At 37.9% G+C, this 21010-nt stretch overlaps 1 protein-coding gene across 2 annotated transcripts; it reads right to left on the reverse strand.

Annotated features, from left to right (window-relative positions):
- Nucleotides 1–1470: 1470 nt before the first annotated feature.
- Nucleotides 1471–20221, reverse strand: TUBGCP5 (tubulin gamma complex component 5). 2 transcript variants are annotated; one of them, XM_081197000.1, is made up of 23 exons: nt 19856–20221; nt 17816–17869; nt 17623–17731; nt 16947–17043; nt 16459–16535; nt 15701–15833; nt 14867–14981; nt 14218–14307; nt 13189–13282; nt 12779–13025; nt 12459–12661; nt 11984–12099; nt 10837–11105; nt 9826–10024; nt 8629–8817; nt 7938–8120; nt 7413–7497; nt 7182–7302; nt 5434–5612; nt 4869–4994; nt 4025–4113; nt 3027–3127; nt 1471–2737 (listed from the first exon to the last, which is right to left on the reverse strand). In XM_081197000.1, the coding sequence occupies exons 1-23, from the start codon at nt 20023–20025 to the stop codon at nt 2691–2693; spliced, it is 3093 nt and encodes a 1030-aa protein (XP_081053126.1). In that variant the 5' UTR covers nt 20026–20221; the 3' UTR covers nt 1471–2690. The 2 variants fall into 2 exon arrangements, with proteins under 2 accessions (XP_081053126.1, XP_081053127.1); XM_081197001.1 differs by lacking the exon at nt 19856–20221 and having other exon boundaries at nt 16947–17039; nt 17816–18805.
- Nucleotides 20222–21010: the final 789 nt, after the last annotated feature.

Genomic DNA, 21010 nt, shown 5'->3' on the forward strand with positions numbered 1-21010 from the left:
GCACTGTTCCGTATAATTTTCTTTCCACACAAGCATTTATATCCCTAAAACTGTGATACACAGTCCCCAGGTTGCTGGAAGAGACCTGGCCAGTCATTCCTTTTCTGGGTGCCTTTGAAAATGGTTCAGAAGCATCAGCTAGTAATCATCAACATGCTTCTTGAGAGGTGGAGACTAGGTAGTTCTCTCATATTTCACCTATTCCAGAGCAGAATGTACAGACTCATTTCTTTCCAGCTCCAATTCAAGGCTTTGGATATCAAATCCCTAAAAGGAGCTTCTAAAGGAGACAGACACACACAAGTTAAAATATTCTAAAGACATCCTGATCCTGTTCTGATCTTCTATAGAACCTCTGAAAGGAGCAGGCAAACCAGTCTAAATGAAGCATGTTTAGACCCATTCTACTTCCAAAGACAGCTGAAGACTGTTTTCTTCAAGATAACACCTGTTTTCATGTTGTCCATTCTTGCTTTGTTCATTATACTGATTTGGTTGTTTACTGGGATTATTAGATGCTTTCATTATTTTGAAATCTTATTAAAAACCAGGTTAAATATTTTGTTTTACAAACTGTCAATCTTACTGGGCCAGTGGGCACATTTTTGAGGAAGTGCTGTGGATGCCACTCACAAAGTAGTTGGTATGAAGGTATAACATAATACAAAACGGTTGTTGTGAGAAAGAAGGAAATGGCATAACACAACATGACTCCGTGGGGATGGCTTCACACAAAATTAGTAATAGTACAGTACTATTCCCACATCCAGACAATCTCATGCTTGTCATGGGAATCACCTATGCCTTGCTGCTCCTAATTATGCAGATCACATAATATTAATTCCTACCCAGATAATAGTAACAGAGAGAAATCCCCAGTACCACAAAAAATATTCAAATGGATCAAACCACACCTCTCTCTCACACACACTCATGCACTTCTCACATTCAAGCCACACATACATATTTCATTCTCTCTGTCCAGGTCACAGACCATAAATACAAACAGACCAGAATTCTTTCTCTCTGTGTTTGTGTTTCTCAACATGCATCTCTCCCTCTCTCTCTCTCTCTCTCTCTCTCTCTCTCTCTCTCTCTCTCACACACACACACACACACACACTCACAAATACTTGAGCATCCCCCTCCTCGAAGTTTCTTTAAAAAAGCCTTTCCACAGGTCAAGGGCATGGCTGCCATTAAAAAAAAACTTAAAGAAAATTTCTGGCTTGTATGAGCCACTGCGGGCAATCCCTGTAGCATATATATAAATAAAATAAATAGTACTTACTAAAGTTGGTAAAGAGTTGTGTTCTCAACTACAGTAAGAGGCACAGTGTCTTTTTTATATATATAGCAAGCTTGGTATTGCCTTAATAAAGAATTAACCAAAAGCTTCACACACACACACCCAACAATATAAAAGGGAAACTACCGGTACCTTATAAAAGCAGCAAGAGTTACAACAGCCAGTTTTCAGACAGTAATATATTTATGGTCATGTGAAGGTTGAGTTACACAATCTTCTACAATCTTCATGATATATTTCCCATGAAATTCCTTCCAGAATCAAATCACTTGCTATCAGGTTTCATAAAAGGCAGTTACACTAGAAATGCATTAGCAGTATAGAGAAGGAAGTATTATCCTTACACATTATGTAAGCAGATAATGCAAACATAGTCCATCCTAATGCACCAGTAATGTTGCTAGCAGTTAAGATTACAAAGCTTAAAAATGAACATTTTGAAGCTGCTAGGAATGCCAAAACAAATGTTAGAATGTTGTGATGTGCAGTAAGTTAATGGTGGCATAAAGTGCCTTACCTGTGCTATTCATTTCCACACACACAAAAACACACACACACAAAAAAAACAATTCAACAAAATAGTATCATTTGCCATAGCACTACAGCTGCTGGGATTTCAGTTGCAGGTGACATTTTATATTTTGAGAGCATGTGACAATTTATCTTGGGAAAAGGAAAAAGGAAGGCATCCAATGGCTCCGTTTGTGGAATGCTCTTCCCAGGAAGGCTCGCCTCATGCCCTCATTACATATCTTTAGGCACCAGGTAAAAAAGTTTCTGTATAACCAGACCTTTGGTTGATGAAACATTCTATGGCCTTTTATATGTGTTTGTGGGAGGGGGTTATTGGTTTGTTTTTGTTTTATTATGTATTTTGCGTTCTCATTTTGCATTCTTATGTTGTGAACCACTCTGTGATCTTCAGATGAAGGGTGGTATGCTTATTAAATAAATAAATGTAAATAAACATTTCTGCCACTGCATTCAGGGACAGCCTGCAAGCTATGCACAGGAGCAAAGTTCACAAAATTCTTTTAAAATTTTTGCTATACAGTATGCATTTTAGTAACTGTTCCTCACAGAGGAAAACAAAAGAATGACCTGATCTGATTAAATATTTCCTAATATATAAAATAAATGGTATACTGTATAAATAATTGCATTCAGTGTTTTATTTACAGATGAATGTGTTGTTTTTTACAGTTTCAAGCACAAATATGTACATCCTAAAAATAATACTGCAATCCTGGGATCACTCAAAATGAAAACCCTGCCACACAGTTCAAAATAAACTTCATGCAAGCAATCAGCATTGGATGATTACAATATTACACAGAAGATGTTGCAGGCGTTTGAGTAGTTTTATCACATCTGCATTTTACTAACTTTGTTCCATTCCAGCCATGAGTGACAAGGCTAAAGACTCCACTGTGAACCAAAACACAAAGTGAAATATTTTAATGTCTGGTATTTGTATTTTGCATAGTCTCAGAAGAGAAGAAAAATAGCATGTTGAACAAACTGGTTTAGAATTACATAGATTTCTAAAGAATCCTTGTTAATACACACCAAAACCTCCCCCTAGAATTATCAGCAGATAACTATGCTTTAAAATTATTAGAGACTGAAAGCGCTAAGAAAGCAGAGCAATGCACTGTGCAGTAAATGCCTAACGGTATGAAAAATCAAATTTTACCTTCATTTTCTAAATACTTACAATGTGGGAAAGAACCTCTGCAGACTGCTTTGTTCAGTACTGTCACAAGAAACATGTGGCAGTTTTTAAAGTCAGATTCCATCTTCGTTATTGATTCCATCCTGAGAACAGGACAGAACATTTTAAGTAGACAAAAATAAAGTGGTAGTAAAAAATATAATAAAATTACTTTTGAGAACAAAAAGGGTTCCTCTTTTTGGTAGGCTATTTTCACTTCTACCTGCACCCTTCTATACTATTCTGGGGGGGTCCCCACCTATTTTCAGGGGCTTTTGGTGGAAATCAGCAAAAATTGAACTGGAATAAACCCAAATCATTTTGACATTAGAAGGTCCTAGCAAACATTTTTATTGTAAATGCACAGGTACCTAGCAAATGAAAGTGTTTGTTCTTGGATGTGGCCTCTATACTAGTTTTTCCTCATTATTGTTCTTTACTCTAAAGGAGATGCATGAATAAGCAGATACCAAGCTGTTTGAAATAAATAAATAAATAAATAGGGGTCTACACAACACAACTGTTGTAACCCCTTTTAAAAATAGCTTTGCATCTTCAAAAGATCAAATTAAGTCACTGGCTGAGAAACTCATGATTCTCACACCATAAAAGCACTTCAAACAAAACTTCAATAAATTGAAGATTTCCCAGTAGCACTAATCAAAGAAAAATTATTCAGACCATACTGATCCTGTTTGGTACTTACACCAAGTTAAGGCTACGTTAACTTAATACTTTCTACTGTTAAGCATCTAAAAGTTATAATTTATTTTATGAATGTATGATTTACAACCTTATCTTTAAAAAGCATGCTGATTTCAAGGCAACATGTGCCCAGAGCTGATAAGATCTATCTTAAATCCATTTCAATCTTGGTCACGTGATTAGTCTCTTGCCTGTTCCACTGCATCCCAGCCAATGTTTCAAGTAAGGGATTAATGCCATTTAAAAGCCTAATGCAGTGAAATTATTACAATCCAAATTATTTTCCGTGTGCTTACTTCCAAGCTCCCAAACCAGCTTGCCAACGGTCTGCAAACATCAGTACTAGGTTCAGCACTTTCATTATAGCTTCTTTCACAAAACTAACCTGTAAATGACATTTTAAAAGTAGCAGCTGTGATCATAGTTCCATACTGAAGTTCAAGGCAGTTCCACTTCCCTAGTGCATTTTCCATTTTTCCCAGCTCTCCCAAGCAGTTCCACTGCTCTACCCAATGTAAAAGCTATCCACCCAAAACTAGCGTGGGCTGAAGGTTGTGCATGTGTCCTGTCCCCATGGCTCTCTGGCAGCAAAATAGGAGGATGTAAGTGCTAACTCCTAGTCAGGCAAGGCTAGGAGTTTCAGTGGTTGAGAAGGAGGAACTGCTTCCATTCAGCTTAGCACACACCTCCACAAGTTTAAGCCCTACCCCCAGGCTTTGATCCTGACATCCACAGCAGTATTGCACTGCAGAATCATTATAGTCCTTCCTCTTCTACCTACTGATAGAGAACATAACCCTCTATCAATTGTGAATGAACAAAGCCTTCTCAATGTTTTGAAACAGTTGTTTCAAGAGCTTTTGTAAATATAATAAAGGCTCATTCAGATAAGTGTTTAAACAATTTATGCAAACAATTAAATCAAAATATTGGGCAAATAAAATATTCTAAGTCTCCTGGACAAACAATGAAAATGCTATTTTAAGAAGGTTAAGGAGCTCTGCTTACCCTCACAATGACCCAACAGATAATTTTTTGCTATAGCAGTTATATATGATATAAAACCCCTGAACAGAGTGCAAGTGTTATAGGTATTTGTTGTGTAAACTAAATACACCATAGCAGTCTAACTTGATGTACCTTTTCTCTCAGCAGGCAGCGATCATGGATTGTAGAAAGGTATCTGTAATGAATTTTAATCAGCTGGTCTAAATCTTTGGCTTCTTCTACTTGATGTTGAAATTCTAAACCTGTACTATGAAGAATCTTTAGAAAAACAGAGTGCATAAATAGTGATTAAACTTTATGCTTAAATGTTGTCTTTAGCACACTTCTATGACAAATGTTTTACACCTCTAATTTTTCTCCAAGATCACAAGCTGAGCTGGCTATTAAACATTATATGTTCTACAAAGGGCTTCTGTGTGCAGTACACGGAATTAAGAGTTCTGGCAAGAATACTGTAATACGGAAGGATCTATCACGTGTTCCAAAAGCATTGTGACTTAGTAGAATTGGGTTATTCAGCATCTGAACAGCCACTGCTATTTTAAGCATATTCCAGATATTAGCTAAAACCTAAATGAACGAAATGTACTTCTGCCATACAAAGTGAAGGTCAAACTACCTGCACATATGTCATAAGTCATCCTGGACTGTTAAGGAAAGTAGTATATTATTAATGAAATTATAATGCATCACATACTCTAGTCATGATGTAGTTATGCAGGCTGTTAACAAAATGCATTAGTTTCATCCTCAAAAGGAACATCCGATGAGTTTGTTGCTTAATGGGCTCCAATTGTGATCCAAAGTGAAGAAATGTCTCTTGTTCAAGTACAGCTCCTCCTTTGTTCTGGGGCTTTTCTGCAGCCCTGACTAGTTCTTAAAAGAGTTAAAGACAACAGAATAAGATATTACAGGAAATGGCACGACCGCAACTACAATTCTGCCATCATCAGCATCTAAACAGTTCAGGTGCCCTTAAATTCTTCAGTAGAAAAAAAAAAACCTACTGATGCCAATAAACTGTTCAAACAGCAGAGGGCAGGGTTTCTTTGATGTAAAGACAACAAACATAAATCAGGACATCAATCAAACGCACAGGATCCACATTTTAGTAAAATCACTATAAACAGGGAAGAGTTAAAACCAAGTATTAAGATACATTTTTATTATAAGTAAACTATACAACATTTTATAAAATCAAGAAATGCAAAAATAAAGCAAAATAAAAAAAATTCCTTCCAGTAGCACCTTAAAGACCAACTAGTTGGTCTTTAAGGTGCTACTGGAAAAAATAAAGCATTAAGCTTTATAGGATTTCACGAAGAAAAGAGGGAGGGAGTTTCCTACAGCTTGAATTTTTGTTTAAGTTGAAAAAAACCAAAGAACTTTAGTGCCCTGCCTGCTAGTTCCTATGACTATACAGAATAAACTACAGAAGGTACACAAAAAGGCAAACTTGCATAACCTAACAGAACCAGCCCTGACACTAACAGTCTGTTGAAGTAAAAATGAATGAAGGGTCTTGTACATTTTTGTAAAAAAGTGCCACAATATTCTTTTTGCACAAAGAACAATTTGGGTACCGAGTCAAGTGACAAAATTCAGTTTTTCTCAGTACAGACTATTTTTGGCAGAGCACACACAGCTCTGTACTGCAGATAAACAGCTAACCACATCTACTCCAGATCAGATATAGTTCAAAGCAATCTGCTTGCTCTTTTTATAAACAAACAGTGAAGAATTCACAGTTGGAGAATGATTTATGTAACCAAAATGACAACATTCACACACAAGAGAAGGGTGAAAGGAGGATCAAGGAGATATCAGCAACTCCACAAGACACCAAGTTTTGCAGGAGTACAAAAAACTCTAGTGGAAATACGTAAAAGTGGCAATTTCCCCACCTACTCCCCACAATAAGTCGAATGAGAAGTGAGCATGTTCAGTGGGCATGGAGTGCTCACTGACTGTTGGGGAGTGAGAATGAAATGGAGTCTTCTCAAAAAGCTCATGGCTGACTAGAATCCTAAACAGGTATGTGGTACACTGCAACATCTTGTGGCAAGTCCCACTTGTCCTTCTGATAACCAGCTACTATCTACTTATACTTTGCCACAATACCTTCTTTTCTATAATTCCTTCCCTTTACATGCTCTGGTTCGCCAGAAGCGGCTTAGTCATGCTGGCCACATGACCTGGAAGCTGTACACCGGCTCCCTTGGCCAGTAAGGTGAGATGAGCGCCGCAACCCCAGAGTCGTTCACGACTGGACCCAATGGTCAGGGGTCCCTTTACCTTTTCCATTCTTTTCTGTCCTTTGCCCTATCTTCCCAGAAAGTATTGTGTTCTTCCAGATGCTGGAAGCAGTGTAACTATAGTTCACCAATTATTAGTGTTATAATTTCAGTTATACAGAATAAAAGAAGTGTCCATGAATTACCTTACCATGAAATCGTAATACATCCAGACTATATTTGGCCCACTTTATTTGTAACAATAGAAGAAACACTTGGTTATAGATTTTTTGACACTCCACACTTATAACTATATCCACAGGCCAAGGGACCTAAGGAGGAAAAACATTATTGAAGACATTATTTCATTCCCCCCATCTGTATATTACTTTATAATTAAACCATTATTGTATTTCAGTTCTTTAATTTAAACTAGTATTACCTTGTAGCTCAATATTAAGCCATCCAAGGTATGAACAGGAAGCTTCTTCTTTGCTATATCTATATTTTCACACAATATAGACAACCTGCATACAGAAACACATACTCGTTACCATTGTTTTGCTCTGGGAGCTAGGCAACTACTAGGCAAACGAAACAAGTGCAAAATCAGATAAAATCAACACAGCTACAATTACTTCCGCTGTAAACTTTGTAAAAGGATATTAGGTATCTATGCTCACAGAAATAGCTACAGTCTAAATAAGACAGAGAAACCTTAATACTCTCAAACTGGGTAGAATGCAAATGCAGCAATAAAAATGTATGTCTTTTAAACAGCCTTGGCTTTTCCAAATTATGGGGGGAAGGCTATATTTCAAGTGCTATGGTTAGCAAGATGTGCAAGGTATCATTTACTCTCCAAATACAGCCAAATATACACTTTTTCTTAATCTTTTCCTAGTCATACCAGGCTCTCCCCTCCCACCCAAATGTATATTGTACATATATTTTGCATGCTTATTACCTTAAACTATCCTCTGGATAACGCTGTCCAACTGCCTCTTGGAGCTGGACATTAAGGAATGGTTCGCTCTGCCATGTGTCTTTCTCTCTTATTTTATCAAAAATGGATGTATAGAAGTCATACATAGTATCACCAGCCTCAAGCAAAAAAAAGTTTCTCATGGCCTGCAAGTACTCTACCAGCCTAAGAAACAAAAACACACATTTATTCAAATTTCACTTCATCATACCTTTAATACTTAAGCTATGCTAGGAAACCTTCCAAACGTGAACCATTAAGGACACGGAGCTCAAAAAAATTACTTTAAAAAAAAAAAATACAAATACTAGTAAACTTCATGGTTCAGAAGACCCAACTCCTGCAGTAAGAAAGCTGCATCTTGCCTTAAACTCTATTTTCACTGTATCACTGTGCTTGCCAACATTCTTCTGTCAGAGCATTATGGCAACTTTCTCTGTCAACCATGTACCCAGCCTTTCTGCTGTTGAATTCTGCTACTTTTGCCCCACTCTGCTGTCGCCCCTTTTGCAACAAGAGTGACCCAGATGCTTCCTCCATAAGAAAGACTGGGTCCCTAAGCTGAGTGAGTGAAGTAGTATCAATCACTAATGACTGGAAATCCGATCCAGGTCTCTACTACTGCCTTAAGCATATTACAAGAACTAATGAAGTCATCAGTGCATATTCTTACCTATAATCTTTCTTCAACGTTTGCATTAAGTTTCCACAGCACTCCAGATACTGTTTGTCTATGTGAGGATAAAGACATGACCTCAATGTCAGTTCAAATGTCTGGCACGTAACTGATTCGGATGATCTATCCATGCAAACATCATCACCAGTAAGCGTCTCATGAAAACTGCCTTGTTCCAAATACAACCTACAAAATAATAATAATAAATAATAATAATAATAATAGACATGAAATGTCTTAAGAATCTTCTTTTAATACTAGAGCTCTTTGTGATGAGCAAAATCTGCTGTAGAAATCCCATGAAGTTCCACCCCAAAGCTGGGAGACAATCTCACAGCCTTCTGGACAGACCCTAACAATCTTTAGGTGCTAGATGACCTTCTGGAACTTATCAGAATTTTCCCCTCCCCCAGTTAAAAAAAACAGCCCAATTCTAATACAGTGGTACCTTGGTTCTCGAACTTAGTCCATTCCAGAAGTCCGTTCGATTCCCGAAACGGTTTGACAACCAAGGCGCGGCTTCCGACTGACTGCAGGAGCTTTCTGCACTCAATCAGAAGCCGCATCGGATGTTTGGCTTCCGAAAAAAGTTTGCAAACCGGAATACACACTCCCGGGTTTGTGGTGTTCAGGATCCGATTTGTTCAGGAGCCAAGCCGTTCAAGTACCAAGGTACCACTGTAGTTTATTTCTATGAACAGTAATCTTTGGGTTCATGATAAGCAAAACATATCATTAAAACCAAGCTACAAGGCGCAACATTATAATCGGGCTTTGACAGATTCATATTTTTCAGGAATTTGTGACTATTTCCCCTCTTCCTCACCCCCAGACTCTCATGATTCTCTCACAAACCGGAAAACAGACACACATCTCGTCCTGTACTTCCTCAGACACAGTGTATCTCTAAGAGGGAAAATACCTACCTAAAATCAGCAACAGGTTTTGCTGCTGTGTTTTTACACTATAGATCCTGACAACTGCTGTGGCCAGTGCCTAAGGCAATAAAGATTAATGATGTATGGCTTCTGAAGGCTATACTGTACTGTGACTAGCCGCCTCTCAGCAGCTTGGATTCCAAGTCACACGCTCGCTGCCTGAACAGCAGGAATTCCCCAATATGTGCTTGGTAGAATCTGACTTTGGACAGTGACACAGTAGGGAGAATCAATTATTTTGAATCTCTTCTATTACCTTGCAAAATTAATAGCCAGCAAGGGATCATGAACATCATCCAGCTCTAAGTGTCTTGCTGCAATAGACTGCATCTTTATTAGACTTTGCTTGGTGGCCTGCTGTTCTGTAATGATATCTTGAACAGGTTCCTCCCCGTGCCGTAGGCGTGACTGCACAGACTCCAGAAATAATGTGTACAAGCTTTTCCTCTCTGCATCTGAATAGGACAAATATATGTAGGCTATTATTTATTTTTCAGAAATAGCTGTTTGTTGTAAGCCACAATAAAAAAGAAAGAAAAAATGAACCATTTTTATCTCTCAACTGAGTTCAGAAAAAAAAAAAATAGGAGGTGCTTTAAGGTAGGATTCTCAAACACTGTAAACCTATTTAACACATAACACTTGCGCTCCTTATTGCTTCTAATGCTCCAGTAATGTTCAATAAAGAAACAATAGTCCATCTGTCAGAGGAGACCCGTTGGTGCATGTTTGATAGCACACTTGAGTCTTATGATTACAAACCACAGAAGTTGGACTGCGCAATGCATACTGGGATATTTTCACAAGATAAAAGTTTCACAGCAAAACAATCATGTGGTGATGGCAATTTAAACAAACATTTGCCTCCACAAAATGGAAAAATTAGGTTTGTAAAACATCCTTTAAGGAAAAAAGTAAATGGATACCAGAAAATAGCATTTATCTTGGTATTTTACACTGTTATGATACTATTTTCTGGTCTGGCTAAAAATTAACAATAATGAAAAATCATTTAAATTCAAATATAATCTATCAGTAGTCTAATAATTGATTTTTAAGATTTTTAACAATTAAAGGAGTAAAATTCAGTGGGAAATAGAGGGACCTATATCTGAAATGCTAAATACCTACCAATACGCCAAAACTATTTTTTCATTGCTATTTCATTACTATGTGGGCTGCATTTTCACATGCAATATGAAGTGCTGCATGCTGCTAAAACCAGGAATAATAATAACATTTACACAGTAAAATAGGGTTTTATCACCTCTTGATGCAGCCTGCTGCGGAGAACCATCTGTGCATTGCAAGTTCTTCAACAACTGCATGGACTTTCCAGCCATAATGATCTGTTTTAGTACAGGTTTCAGAAAAGAGACCATGGTATGCTGTCTACTTGAGGGTGCCTGATCGCTGCCGGAACTGGCACTAGCATTGTCACTCATTTTTTCTTCATTCTCTGTCTTTTCCGACACACTATACAAAGTGTAGGTAGCATACCAGAAATCCCTATGGTTAACTGGAACATTTTTGTTTCTGCAAAGACAGACATACGAACATTAGTTCTTCCTTAGGAAACTATAACACTTCCTAATTCTTTATATCATGACAATTATTGAAAATAGCCTGAAGCAGGTGATCAAGATAAAGAAAAACATTCAACCACAAGATTAAATATTTGGGGGGTCTTGTTAAGGTTCAGAATCCACAGAAACAGCTTTGAACTCTCAGAACGGTAATACAAACATTCTGATTGAGAAAATACTAAGTTTTTAGAACTAGGATTTACAGATCAACAGTCACAATGGATAAGGCTCTTAGATATCGCAACACATATCTGTGCCAAGGCTTTACTGAACACGTAACAGTAGTTAAATGATGTTATAAAGCACAAACTGGCCATGGCATTACAAATGTCTTAAGCAGGAACACTGAACAAAAGGAACTGCAAGCATAAGCACCTGTAGCAAACATGCCTTTGAGTTTCCTTCAACCTACATATTCATGATTTAAAAATCCCGAGCTCACTTTCTACAATTAACATTCAATGAATAATATTCTCACAAAATTAAATACAAGGTGCATATCACAGCCCAGCTGCACTGCTACAATATTTTTCATTAAAACATTGCTTGTCATTTTATTAATTACAATCACCCAGGTTAACTCAATTGTCCTGGTCTGTCTCAGCCTTGCAGAAGATGAAGATTACAAGTCAGCTGCATTTATACATGTGGTCTCTTATCGTCAAGGAAGATGAAGCCCTATGACTGTACAGGAAGCTGGTAGTTAGAAAGGAAAAATAGTCTCTTACATGTGCACTACTGCTTTTGGGTTCAGATACTGCCATATAGGAAGTGTTCTCTGCCCTAAGAAACACCAGTATATCCAAAAGACAAGTTCATTATCCCTACCTCTGAATAATAAATTCTTTTGCTGGATCAAATAAGTTACCATGGACAATCCATTCGTCCACTGTCTGTAAATATGGCCTCACTGTTTCAACCCAGAGAGAAAACAAGAGGGATACCTGCAATGAAATTTTAAACAGGATTATTGGGTGATTTATAAATATTTCATGAATTCACAAGTAAAGCATATATAGCCTCTCCAATGTGTTTACAGTATAGAGTCAAGGAAAACGATATGCACACATAGAAAGGATTTTATCTTTTTTGCAAATGGCATACAGTGAATTTCGAATCCTAACTATCACAATCAGCTATACAAACATTTATAGTTTTGCAGAACATATTGTTTGAGCGTAGGAAGACACTACAACTGCCACTTGTATATTAAAGCATTTATAATTTACGTCTAGTCATCAGTTGACTGATGTAATAACTTATTTTTCTCCTAAAGAAATCATGATGAACAGCTTCTACATACCGTTTGTTCAGAGGCTTCCCCAACGTTATCATAGTCAAGAATTGCTTTGTACAGGGTATTGAGCAAATGAGATGCTCTTACAACATTGCGAGTGTCAGGAGGTACTTCTGCTACTCCAGTGCTAAAAACCTTATGAAGTATATTGAGCTGAGCTAATCGATGTGATAACTTATCCATGACTATGGAAAGAGTGATTGTTGCATCTGTAGAACAGAAATACAGTCATGTTTCATAATGCGTGGTTATTAGTTCACATCTTATACTTTCACAACAGATTAAGACTTATGGAAACTCTTCTACTATAATCCAAAGTATACTACCTTTGTTGATTATGCTCCTCTCAATTTCGGTAAGTTCCTCTTTGAAACTTATGAAATATTTATAGAGGGCTCTCATGAAAGCTTGATAGGTTCTAAATGGGGCTTCTGCCGACTTCTTGGGAGTAGAAATGATTCCATGTATTCCACTTTCTGAGCTGTGACCCATTATTTCATCAATAAACTTCTGCAGCCTAAATACAACTTGCCCATATGCTGCTATCCGCTCCAACATTGATCTTAATGAGTTCTGCAAAACAAATGTGGTTTCGTTTTGTCTTTAGTATTAACACACCAATATAGAAAACTCAGAGGGTAAGATATCATCTTTTGCAAGCAATCCTTCTTCCACGCGCCAACATCAGGCTTTCTTTGCACCTTGATTACTGATCTAGGCTGATCACTGAACTTACGTGGGTCAAATGAGTCACCATGATGTCATTTCTCACAGTAATCTTTCCATCATTCAGTTGAAATATAAACAGATTTTTTACGCCTGAAAGCAGCCTGTAAAAGTAAGAAGAACTGACTTAGCATGTACAAAACACAGTACAACATACAGAACAATTTTTTAGGACTGCAGAAACATCATTATATATACAAAATATAGGATATATTCAAAAGGACCCCAGACAAATATTAGGTCTTACAAGTTTGACTGATTTGGACATACCTTTGGATTAGATCTATGTGTTGGTGAAATGGTGGCATGGATAAGTAGTTTTGTAATAATAAATAATAATAATAATAATAATAATAATAATAATAATAATAATAATAATAATAATAATAATAATAATAATAATTTATTATTTATACCCCGCCCATCTGGCTGGGTTTCCCCTGCCACTCTGGGCGGCTTCCAACTGAATATTAAAAACAGTACAGCATCAAACATTAAAAACTTCCCTAAAGATGGCTGCCTTCAGATGACTTTTAAAAGTTAAGTTTGGGGAAATTGTGGTCATTTTCTCCATCAACTTTTCATGAAGCGTGCTCAACTTTACAGAGTACACCACAAGAAAATGATTTGCAGACTGCATTAAGAAGGTGCTTATTTTTCAAAGTTGTGTTATTCATATTGTTAATGCTTGAGGGGGGAAACAGCTTGATTTTGAGTAACACAATTTTCATTATATCTCTCACTGATAAGAGGCATGCTAAAATGAATTAAATTTACACAAGAAAGGTAGCAAGGTCTTTTAAGATAACATTTAGAATTATTGTATTTCAAGAGCAATGCAAAGCATTAAATTCCTTCTAAAGCTGCTCCTTCTAAAGCTATTGCTATACCAGAATTGTCATTATGAGTGATGGCATTGAAATAAAGGAATAGCATAACCACAGAATAGCATAACCACATGAGTCTGAATGTTGAGAGTATTCCATGAAAGAACATTAAACAGATTTCAAGTGGTAATTTCTTTAGTCCTGCTACTTACCAAATTGTTTCACGAATGACTTGTGTTTCAGTAACAATAATTTTCTCTTCCGGCATGTACAAGGGATCACTAGTATATAAGTGCTGCTCCCTAGAAGGAAAAATCATCATTATTTTTTTACAACCAAAATTGCTGGTAACCAATATCAAATATTATTCCTTTTATTTGCTCCTCTCCTGCAGATCCAATGTACTTAGGGAATCAAATTAATCATTTCTGCTTTATTTATTTTTTTAATGCATATGAACTACTCTGTTTCTAGCTTGAAAAGCTCTTTGAATATTTTAAATGCATCACTTACTTTCAAGAGTTGCATGCTATGCTTAAATTGCAAACTGCATACATCATTTCTGACACCATTATGACATAAGAATAACACAGTCCCAAAACGTTTTGTAATCCTTCAGAGATATTCATGACAGTTTCAGGAATCTAAGCATTTCTTCATACATATTAAATTCCGTTTTATCGTTAGTACACATATATACAAAATAACCAGAGAGGGGAGTGTAGGGCAGGAATCAACCCAATATAGCATTTCATAGCATGCAATGGCATCTGCAATAGGGTTTTTAGAAATTATCGTAAAGTAGTAGTCAGCTGATCATAAATTATATCCTCCCAACACAAAATTAACTTAACTACTTACCATACAGCCGCTAAATTGGAATGAAAATGCAAACTATGGGGGAAACGAACTCCTCTGCCAGTCCAGTATTGAGCAACTACATGTTGCTCTAGCCAGGTACGTGCATCAGGTTCACCTGCATACAAGATATTTCACTCCAGTTTCCATTTACATAGAAGAGAAAACTTTATAATGTAAATAACAAGAGCAATCCTAACATGTCTATGGGGAAGAATGCCCCACTGAGTTTAACAAGGTTTCATCTCAGGTAAGTTTAGAGGATCCTAAATCTAAGGAGCAATATGGCAAACTGAAATAGGTGTGAATTTGAAAATTCACAAACCAGAAACAGATGTTTCCAGAAGCAGGAAAACAATTTAGACCCATGGTCACTAAGATTATTGGTTGACCAGGAAGCTAGACTCAAAAACGGCATCACTTCTATACTGAGCAAGAGCCTAACAACTCTCCTACTATGAAATTGCCTGAAAACAAAATACAAGCGTGTAGTGGTAAGAGCATATTAGAGGGGGAAGTGTCCAATGGCAGGCTGGACCCAACCTCATAGTGCCTTGGTGCCTAGCAACTCTCTCAAAAGGGAATTTGGCCATAGCGTAACTGAGGGCCCCTCGTACTATGGAGTTCAACCAAAGAGAGGCACCAAATATCATGGTTTGTTGCCAAAACACAAACTCTAGTTTTCCTGCTTTGTGGAGGATTGAGACTTGCCAGCTCAAGTTTCAATACTAACTATACAAACTTTCATAAAGTTCAAAGCAATTAGGCACATGACAGCAATATGCTTCACAAAAGGCAAAAACTCTAGCCAAATGAAGCAAGTCTTGAAGAACAAACCTTTCCATGTGACATGTGATGACTTTTTGTTTTGATCCTGATCTTCTTGGGGTGTCCTGTCCACCTGAATGCCAGAGTCTTCTCTACTCAGTGGTTCAGTATCTTCATCATCATCACTTACGTCAGACCACTCCTGTAAAACATAAGCATACAAAGTGTATTTTAATTCAAGACAGGTGGGAACCTTACAATGCATTTTTACAAAATAAAATGAACATTTTGTTGTATTACCGTATGTCTTAACAGCTAAATCAGATCCCCCTTCAACCTATTAACAATGCCTTTCTTCACAAGTTCCATCACCAAACATCCTAAAAGCATAATCACTGCCTCATTAATTTAGATTAAAAAATCTATCTAGCTTGGCACTCTTCTTCCAACACTGGCCTGACAAATGCCACAGAAATGCTTATGAGCAGAGCATAATAATGGAATGCTCTCCCCAGAGAGGCTCGACTGGCACATTCGTTGTGTACTTTAGGTGCCAAGCAAAAACATTCCTCTTCTCCCAGACCTTTGGCTAATTAAACAATCCATGGTCTTTTTAAGGGGGGGAGTTGTTTTTGTTTGTTACTATGTATTTTTATATTATAAAACACACTGTGATCCTCAGGTGAAGGGCCATCAAGAAATTTAGTAAGTCATAATAAAAATTTAAAAAAGCAGATAGATCTACAGAAGACTATGGTCTGCAGAAATAGTTCCCCAGTTTTCCAATGTATCCTGTGACTTTATAATGCAGTTCTATGATTACTTACTGGTGTTTCTAAATCAGGACCATAGTCAAATTCTTCACCTTCCATCAAGTATTTCCTCCAATCAAATTCTTCTTTTTCTACATTAAAAAAAAGCAGGTCTGTAGTTTTGGGATATTCCTGGATCCAACATTGTCACTGAAGGCTCAAGTAACCTCTTAGAATGGCAGACAGGTAAGAAATCAAATAAATAAATAATCCCATTTCTTCAAATAAATAAATAATCCCATTTCTTCCAAAAATATGACAACTATGTACGTAGTCTGAACTACTACAGTGCAGAGAGATATGGAAATGCTAAATAATAGTATACATTATTTATTATACATTATTATATTTCAATATACATGGACAATCTAATACTAATAACTCACAAATAAAAAGGAATTGGCATGAGATTAACAATCATGTTATATAAAGGTTTCAAAAGGGATGAAACATCCAGTTTTCCCATTTGGTTCCTGAATTACGTGTAATATATTAAAACCTACCCACTTCTTTCTCTCTTGGTTTTTCTGCATAACTGGTGTTGGAAGGAGAATCAGACAAGCACAACAGAAGAGAGAGTATGGCATAATGGGCATCTGTCTTAAACGGAAGACAAACAAATAATTCAGTGGAGGAAATGTATTTGTCACTAGTTATGGAAATGAATAGACTGGACTTCTAGTACAACGATATATTTAGAAATGCAAAATAAAAGCTTCAGTTTATCACACATCTCAATACAGCATTAAAAGGATCACGATGCAGAATCACATGAAAAACAAGACACTAGGCTACATAACAGTGCACTTCAATTAGCTGAAGTCCGTATTTCATAATAATAGCTTTTAATCTGCACAAATTGGTCAGAGAAACATTACTAAAACTGGAATTTACTGCCTTCATGGTAAACCTCCAACTGTTTGAACAATTCAAGTTCTTAGTACAGATATTTAAAATGCTGCTAAGCACAAAATGTTTGCTGTGTTGATAAATTAATAAGTAAATTATATATATAAAAGCTAGGATATCTATTATGAAGCAGTTAATACAATTAAGTTAGAACAGGAAATTAGAACTATAAGAACTCTGTAAATAAAGACTACTTATTTTCCATGGTATGTTCCTTATTTAGAAAGAAAGAATACAACACAACTGAAATCTGTTTTCTAAACTGCATACCTTTGTTCCTTCAGTGGTTGGAAGCGGAGAATTCAGAAACTCTTCTGTTAAACTCTTCCAGCTTGCAGCTTTAACAAGGTCTGAATGAACTATCAGCTTTTCATAAATCCTGTATCAAAAAGTTCAGTGCTTATAAGTAAATCTGTCAACAGAAAACAACTAATCCAATGTCATAAAAATAGAAATGCCTTACCCCTCTATTATTTTGTCCACTTTGTGCTGGCTGACATCAAGAAATTGATGAAACCTAAAGAAAAAATGATAAAATATCTATTGCACCACATAGTTTAATTTTTCAAAAGTTTTGCTGTAGAATATGCAAGTAATACTTGCAACAAAATGTTGCAGTGTGGAGGACTCCTGTTGACTATTCCAGCCAGCCAGCCAGCCAGCCAGCCCCTTTTCTAGGATACTCCATTCTGCTGCTCATTCCACCCAGATTTTTCCTTTCTCCCCACCCCTGTCAGTTAGCATTCCACGACCAGTGATCATGCCCAGTCCTCAATAGATTTATTTTTTGGGTTCCCCCTTAGTGTTTAATTTCTAATTATTTTTTATGTCTGCAAACCTTGTGCCTTTTGAAACCCCTCTCTTGTAAGTGAGTGGTGGAGTTTTGGCTACAGAAGCTATGGCATTCACAGCCTGAATATTTTCTATCTCTCAAGCATGAATTGGAAGTGAAATGCCACTATTCCTAACCATTGGCCATGGTGGCTGCAGTTAATAGGAGTTGAATTCTAAGAGTACAGGAAGCTGCCTTGTACAAAGTCAGACCCCCGCATATCCAAGTCAGTATTGTCTACAATGACCAGAAGCAACTCCCCCAGGTTTCAGAAAGGGACATTCCCATTCTTAACTAGAGTTGCCAGGGGTTGCAACTAGGATCTTGTGCATAAAAATCAGATGTTCTACTACTAAGCTACATTCCACTTCTAGAAGAAAAGTAAAAATTCTATATGCACTTATACAGCAGCATAGGAAGCTGCGTTAAGCAGTTAGAACATTGGTCTATTTAGCTCAGTATTGTCTCAGTATTGTGGTGCATGCTCTAGTTATCTCCCGCCTTGGACTACTGCAATGCGCTCTACGTGGGGCTACCTTTGAAGGTGACCTGGAAACTACAACTAATCCAGAAGGCAGCAGCTAGACTGATGACTGGAAGTGGCTACCGAGACCATGTAACACCGGACCCTCCAAGTGCCCCTATTTTCCAGGCACAGTCCTGGATTTACAGAAGCCATCCCAGTTTCTGATTTGATCCACGAAGATTCCGCTTTTCCTTAGAACGTCCCTATTTTCATTAAAGAAATGGAGGGTACGGAGTTACGTGAGCCAAGTAGATAAGTCACTATACAACCTTTAGAAGACACTCGAGGGCAGACCTGTTTAAGGATGGTTTTTTTTAACATTTCATGTTTTATTATGTTTTTATATATGTTGCAAGTTGCCCAGCGTGGCTGGGGAAACCTAGTCAGTTGGGTGGGGTAAATAATAAAAGTTTATTATTTTATTTTATTTATTTATTATTGAATGAATGAATGAATTTATATACTGCCCTGTACCCTGGTGGATGGATGGACTGATGGATTGAATGAATGAATTTATACACCCTCCTATACCCGGAGGTCTCAGGGCGGTTTACAGACCAAAATAGAAATATAAAACCACTATATATATATATATATATATATATATATATATATATATACACAGTATAATCAAAATAAAAACAACCCGCCAATAACACCCCTCTCCAAAAAAAGAGCCACATTTTAAAAAGTCAAAGGGTGTCATAGAATAGTATTATTATTATTATTATTATTATTATTATGGAATAGGACATCCCTATTTTCATCGGAGATATGTTGGAAGGTATTAGGAAGGTTGGCTACAAATGTACTAAACAACTCGGGGCTGGATCCAGTCTTAGCCAGACTTGGGGGCGGTAAACCCAATGAAACCAGTGGGCCTTCTCTGAAGCGTGACTAAGCCTGGATCCCACCCATCAACCCATTCCTCTACTGCGGTCACTGGCTAGGATGGGGCTCTCTTCCACACACAAACCCCACCTTCCTTAACCCACATAGGTGCCCAATGGAGGCCAAGGCGGAGACTTCTAACCGGTAACAGGTAAAAGTGGTCGCGCGCCTCTCCCGTCTACCGCCCCTCCCTCACCACCAACCGCCGCTCTGGGCGCGAGCCCAGCCACGCCACGCCCCCCCAGGTAACGGACCTGAAGTTGGACCAGGAGAAGTTGAGCGCCGCCTGGAAGTGGGCCGCCTCTTCCTTGCTTTGCCCGCTCAGGCCGGTTACCCTCCGGATCAGCTCCCGCAACGTCACGTCTTGCTCCTGCTCGAAGCGGCTCCAGTGCGCGGGGGGTGTGGTCGCTGCTGCCGCCGCCATCGCCAAACAGGCCTCCTGAGCGAGGCAAGAAGCTGAGAGGATTTTTTTCCCCGCTCCCCCCCCCTCCTATGTGGTCACCTTTCGGCGCTTCCGTTCGTTTTCGGTCGCCATCGTCCACATAAGATCTCGCGGCAAGTACCGCGAGGCTTCCGTTCCCGATTCTCCAGGAGGAGGGAGAGGGCTTCTACGCATGCGCCTTTTGCTTGCTTATTAAAACTTTTCTTTCTTAGAGGGCTGTGTTTTGGCAAGCAGCTTCTCGGATGTTAATTTGCTGCTTTTGGAAAAGAAAAAGTAAAACTTTCAATGAACCCCCGTAATGTCTGCGTCAGAAAAGCTGTATCGGGATTTGAAATCCCCTATTGAAAACACAAGGACTCAACATTCGTTTAAAGCATCGTGATTTATTCTCAGTTTTTTTGGCTCGAGAATAGGAAGGAATCAAATCTCTCTCTTCAGTTTCTGCAGCTGCAATCCTGTGCATACTTATGTAGGAAACAGTCCCATCCACGCTGTGGAAATTACTTCCGTGTAGACATGCCTAAGATTACACTGCAAAACTTTGTTTTCCAGAGTAACAGCTATTTTCAACCAACAGCTTTTCCCCATTTATATAACTATGGTGAAGCCCTTAGTCGTGTTAATATTAGTACAGTAGCAGGAATAGTTTGGTGCCTGTAGTAGAAACTAGTACTAGTTTAGTGGTGTTGCCTTAATCATTGTCAACATCCACTGGCAGAATTTGGGCTCTCAAAATTTCAGCGGCTCCCTGTATATCGCTAAAAATTTTGCCCTCCCCCTGCCTTTCATGCTCCATTCTACAGCACTGTTGTGGTGCTGCCTGCAATGGGTACCCAGTGTGGCCGCACTAATTGCGCTACCCAAAAACTACTTCTGCAGCTTCTAAAGAGACATTGGGATCCTTTCAATGCAGAAGACATGAGAAAGCACACCTAAAGCAGATTCTTAGGTTTGTCTTCATCCACAT

This window comes from Podarcis bocagei (assembly GCF_964188305.1).
Source record: "Podarcis bocagei genome assembly, chromosome: 6".
In the NCBI taxonomy this organism is placed as follows: Eukaryota; Metazoa; Chordata; class Lepidosauria; order Squamata; family Lacertidae; genus Podarcis; species Podarcis bocagei.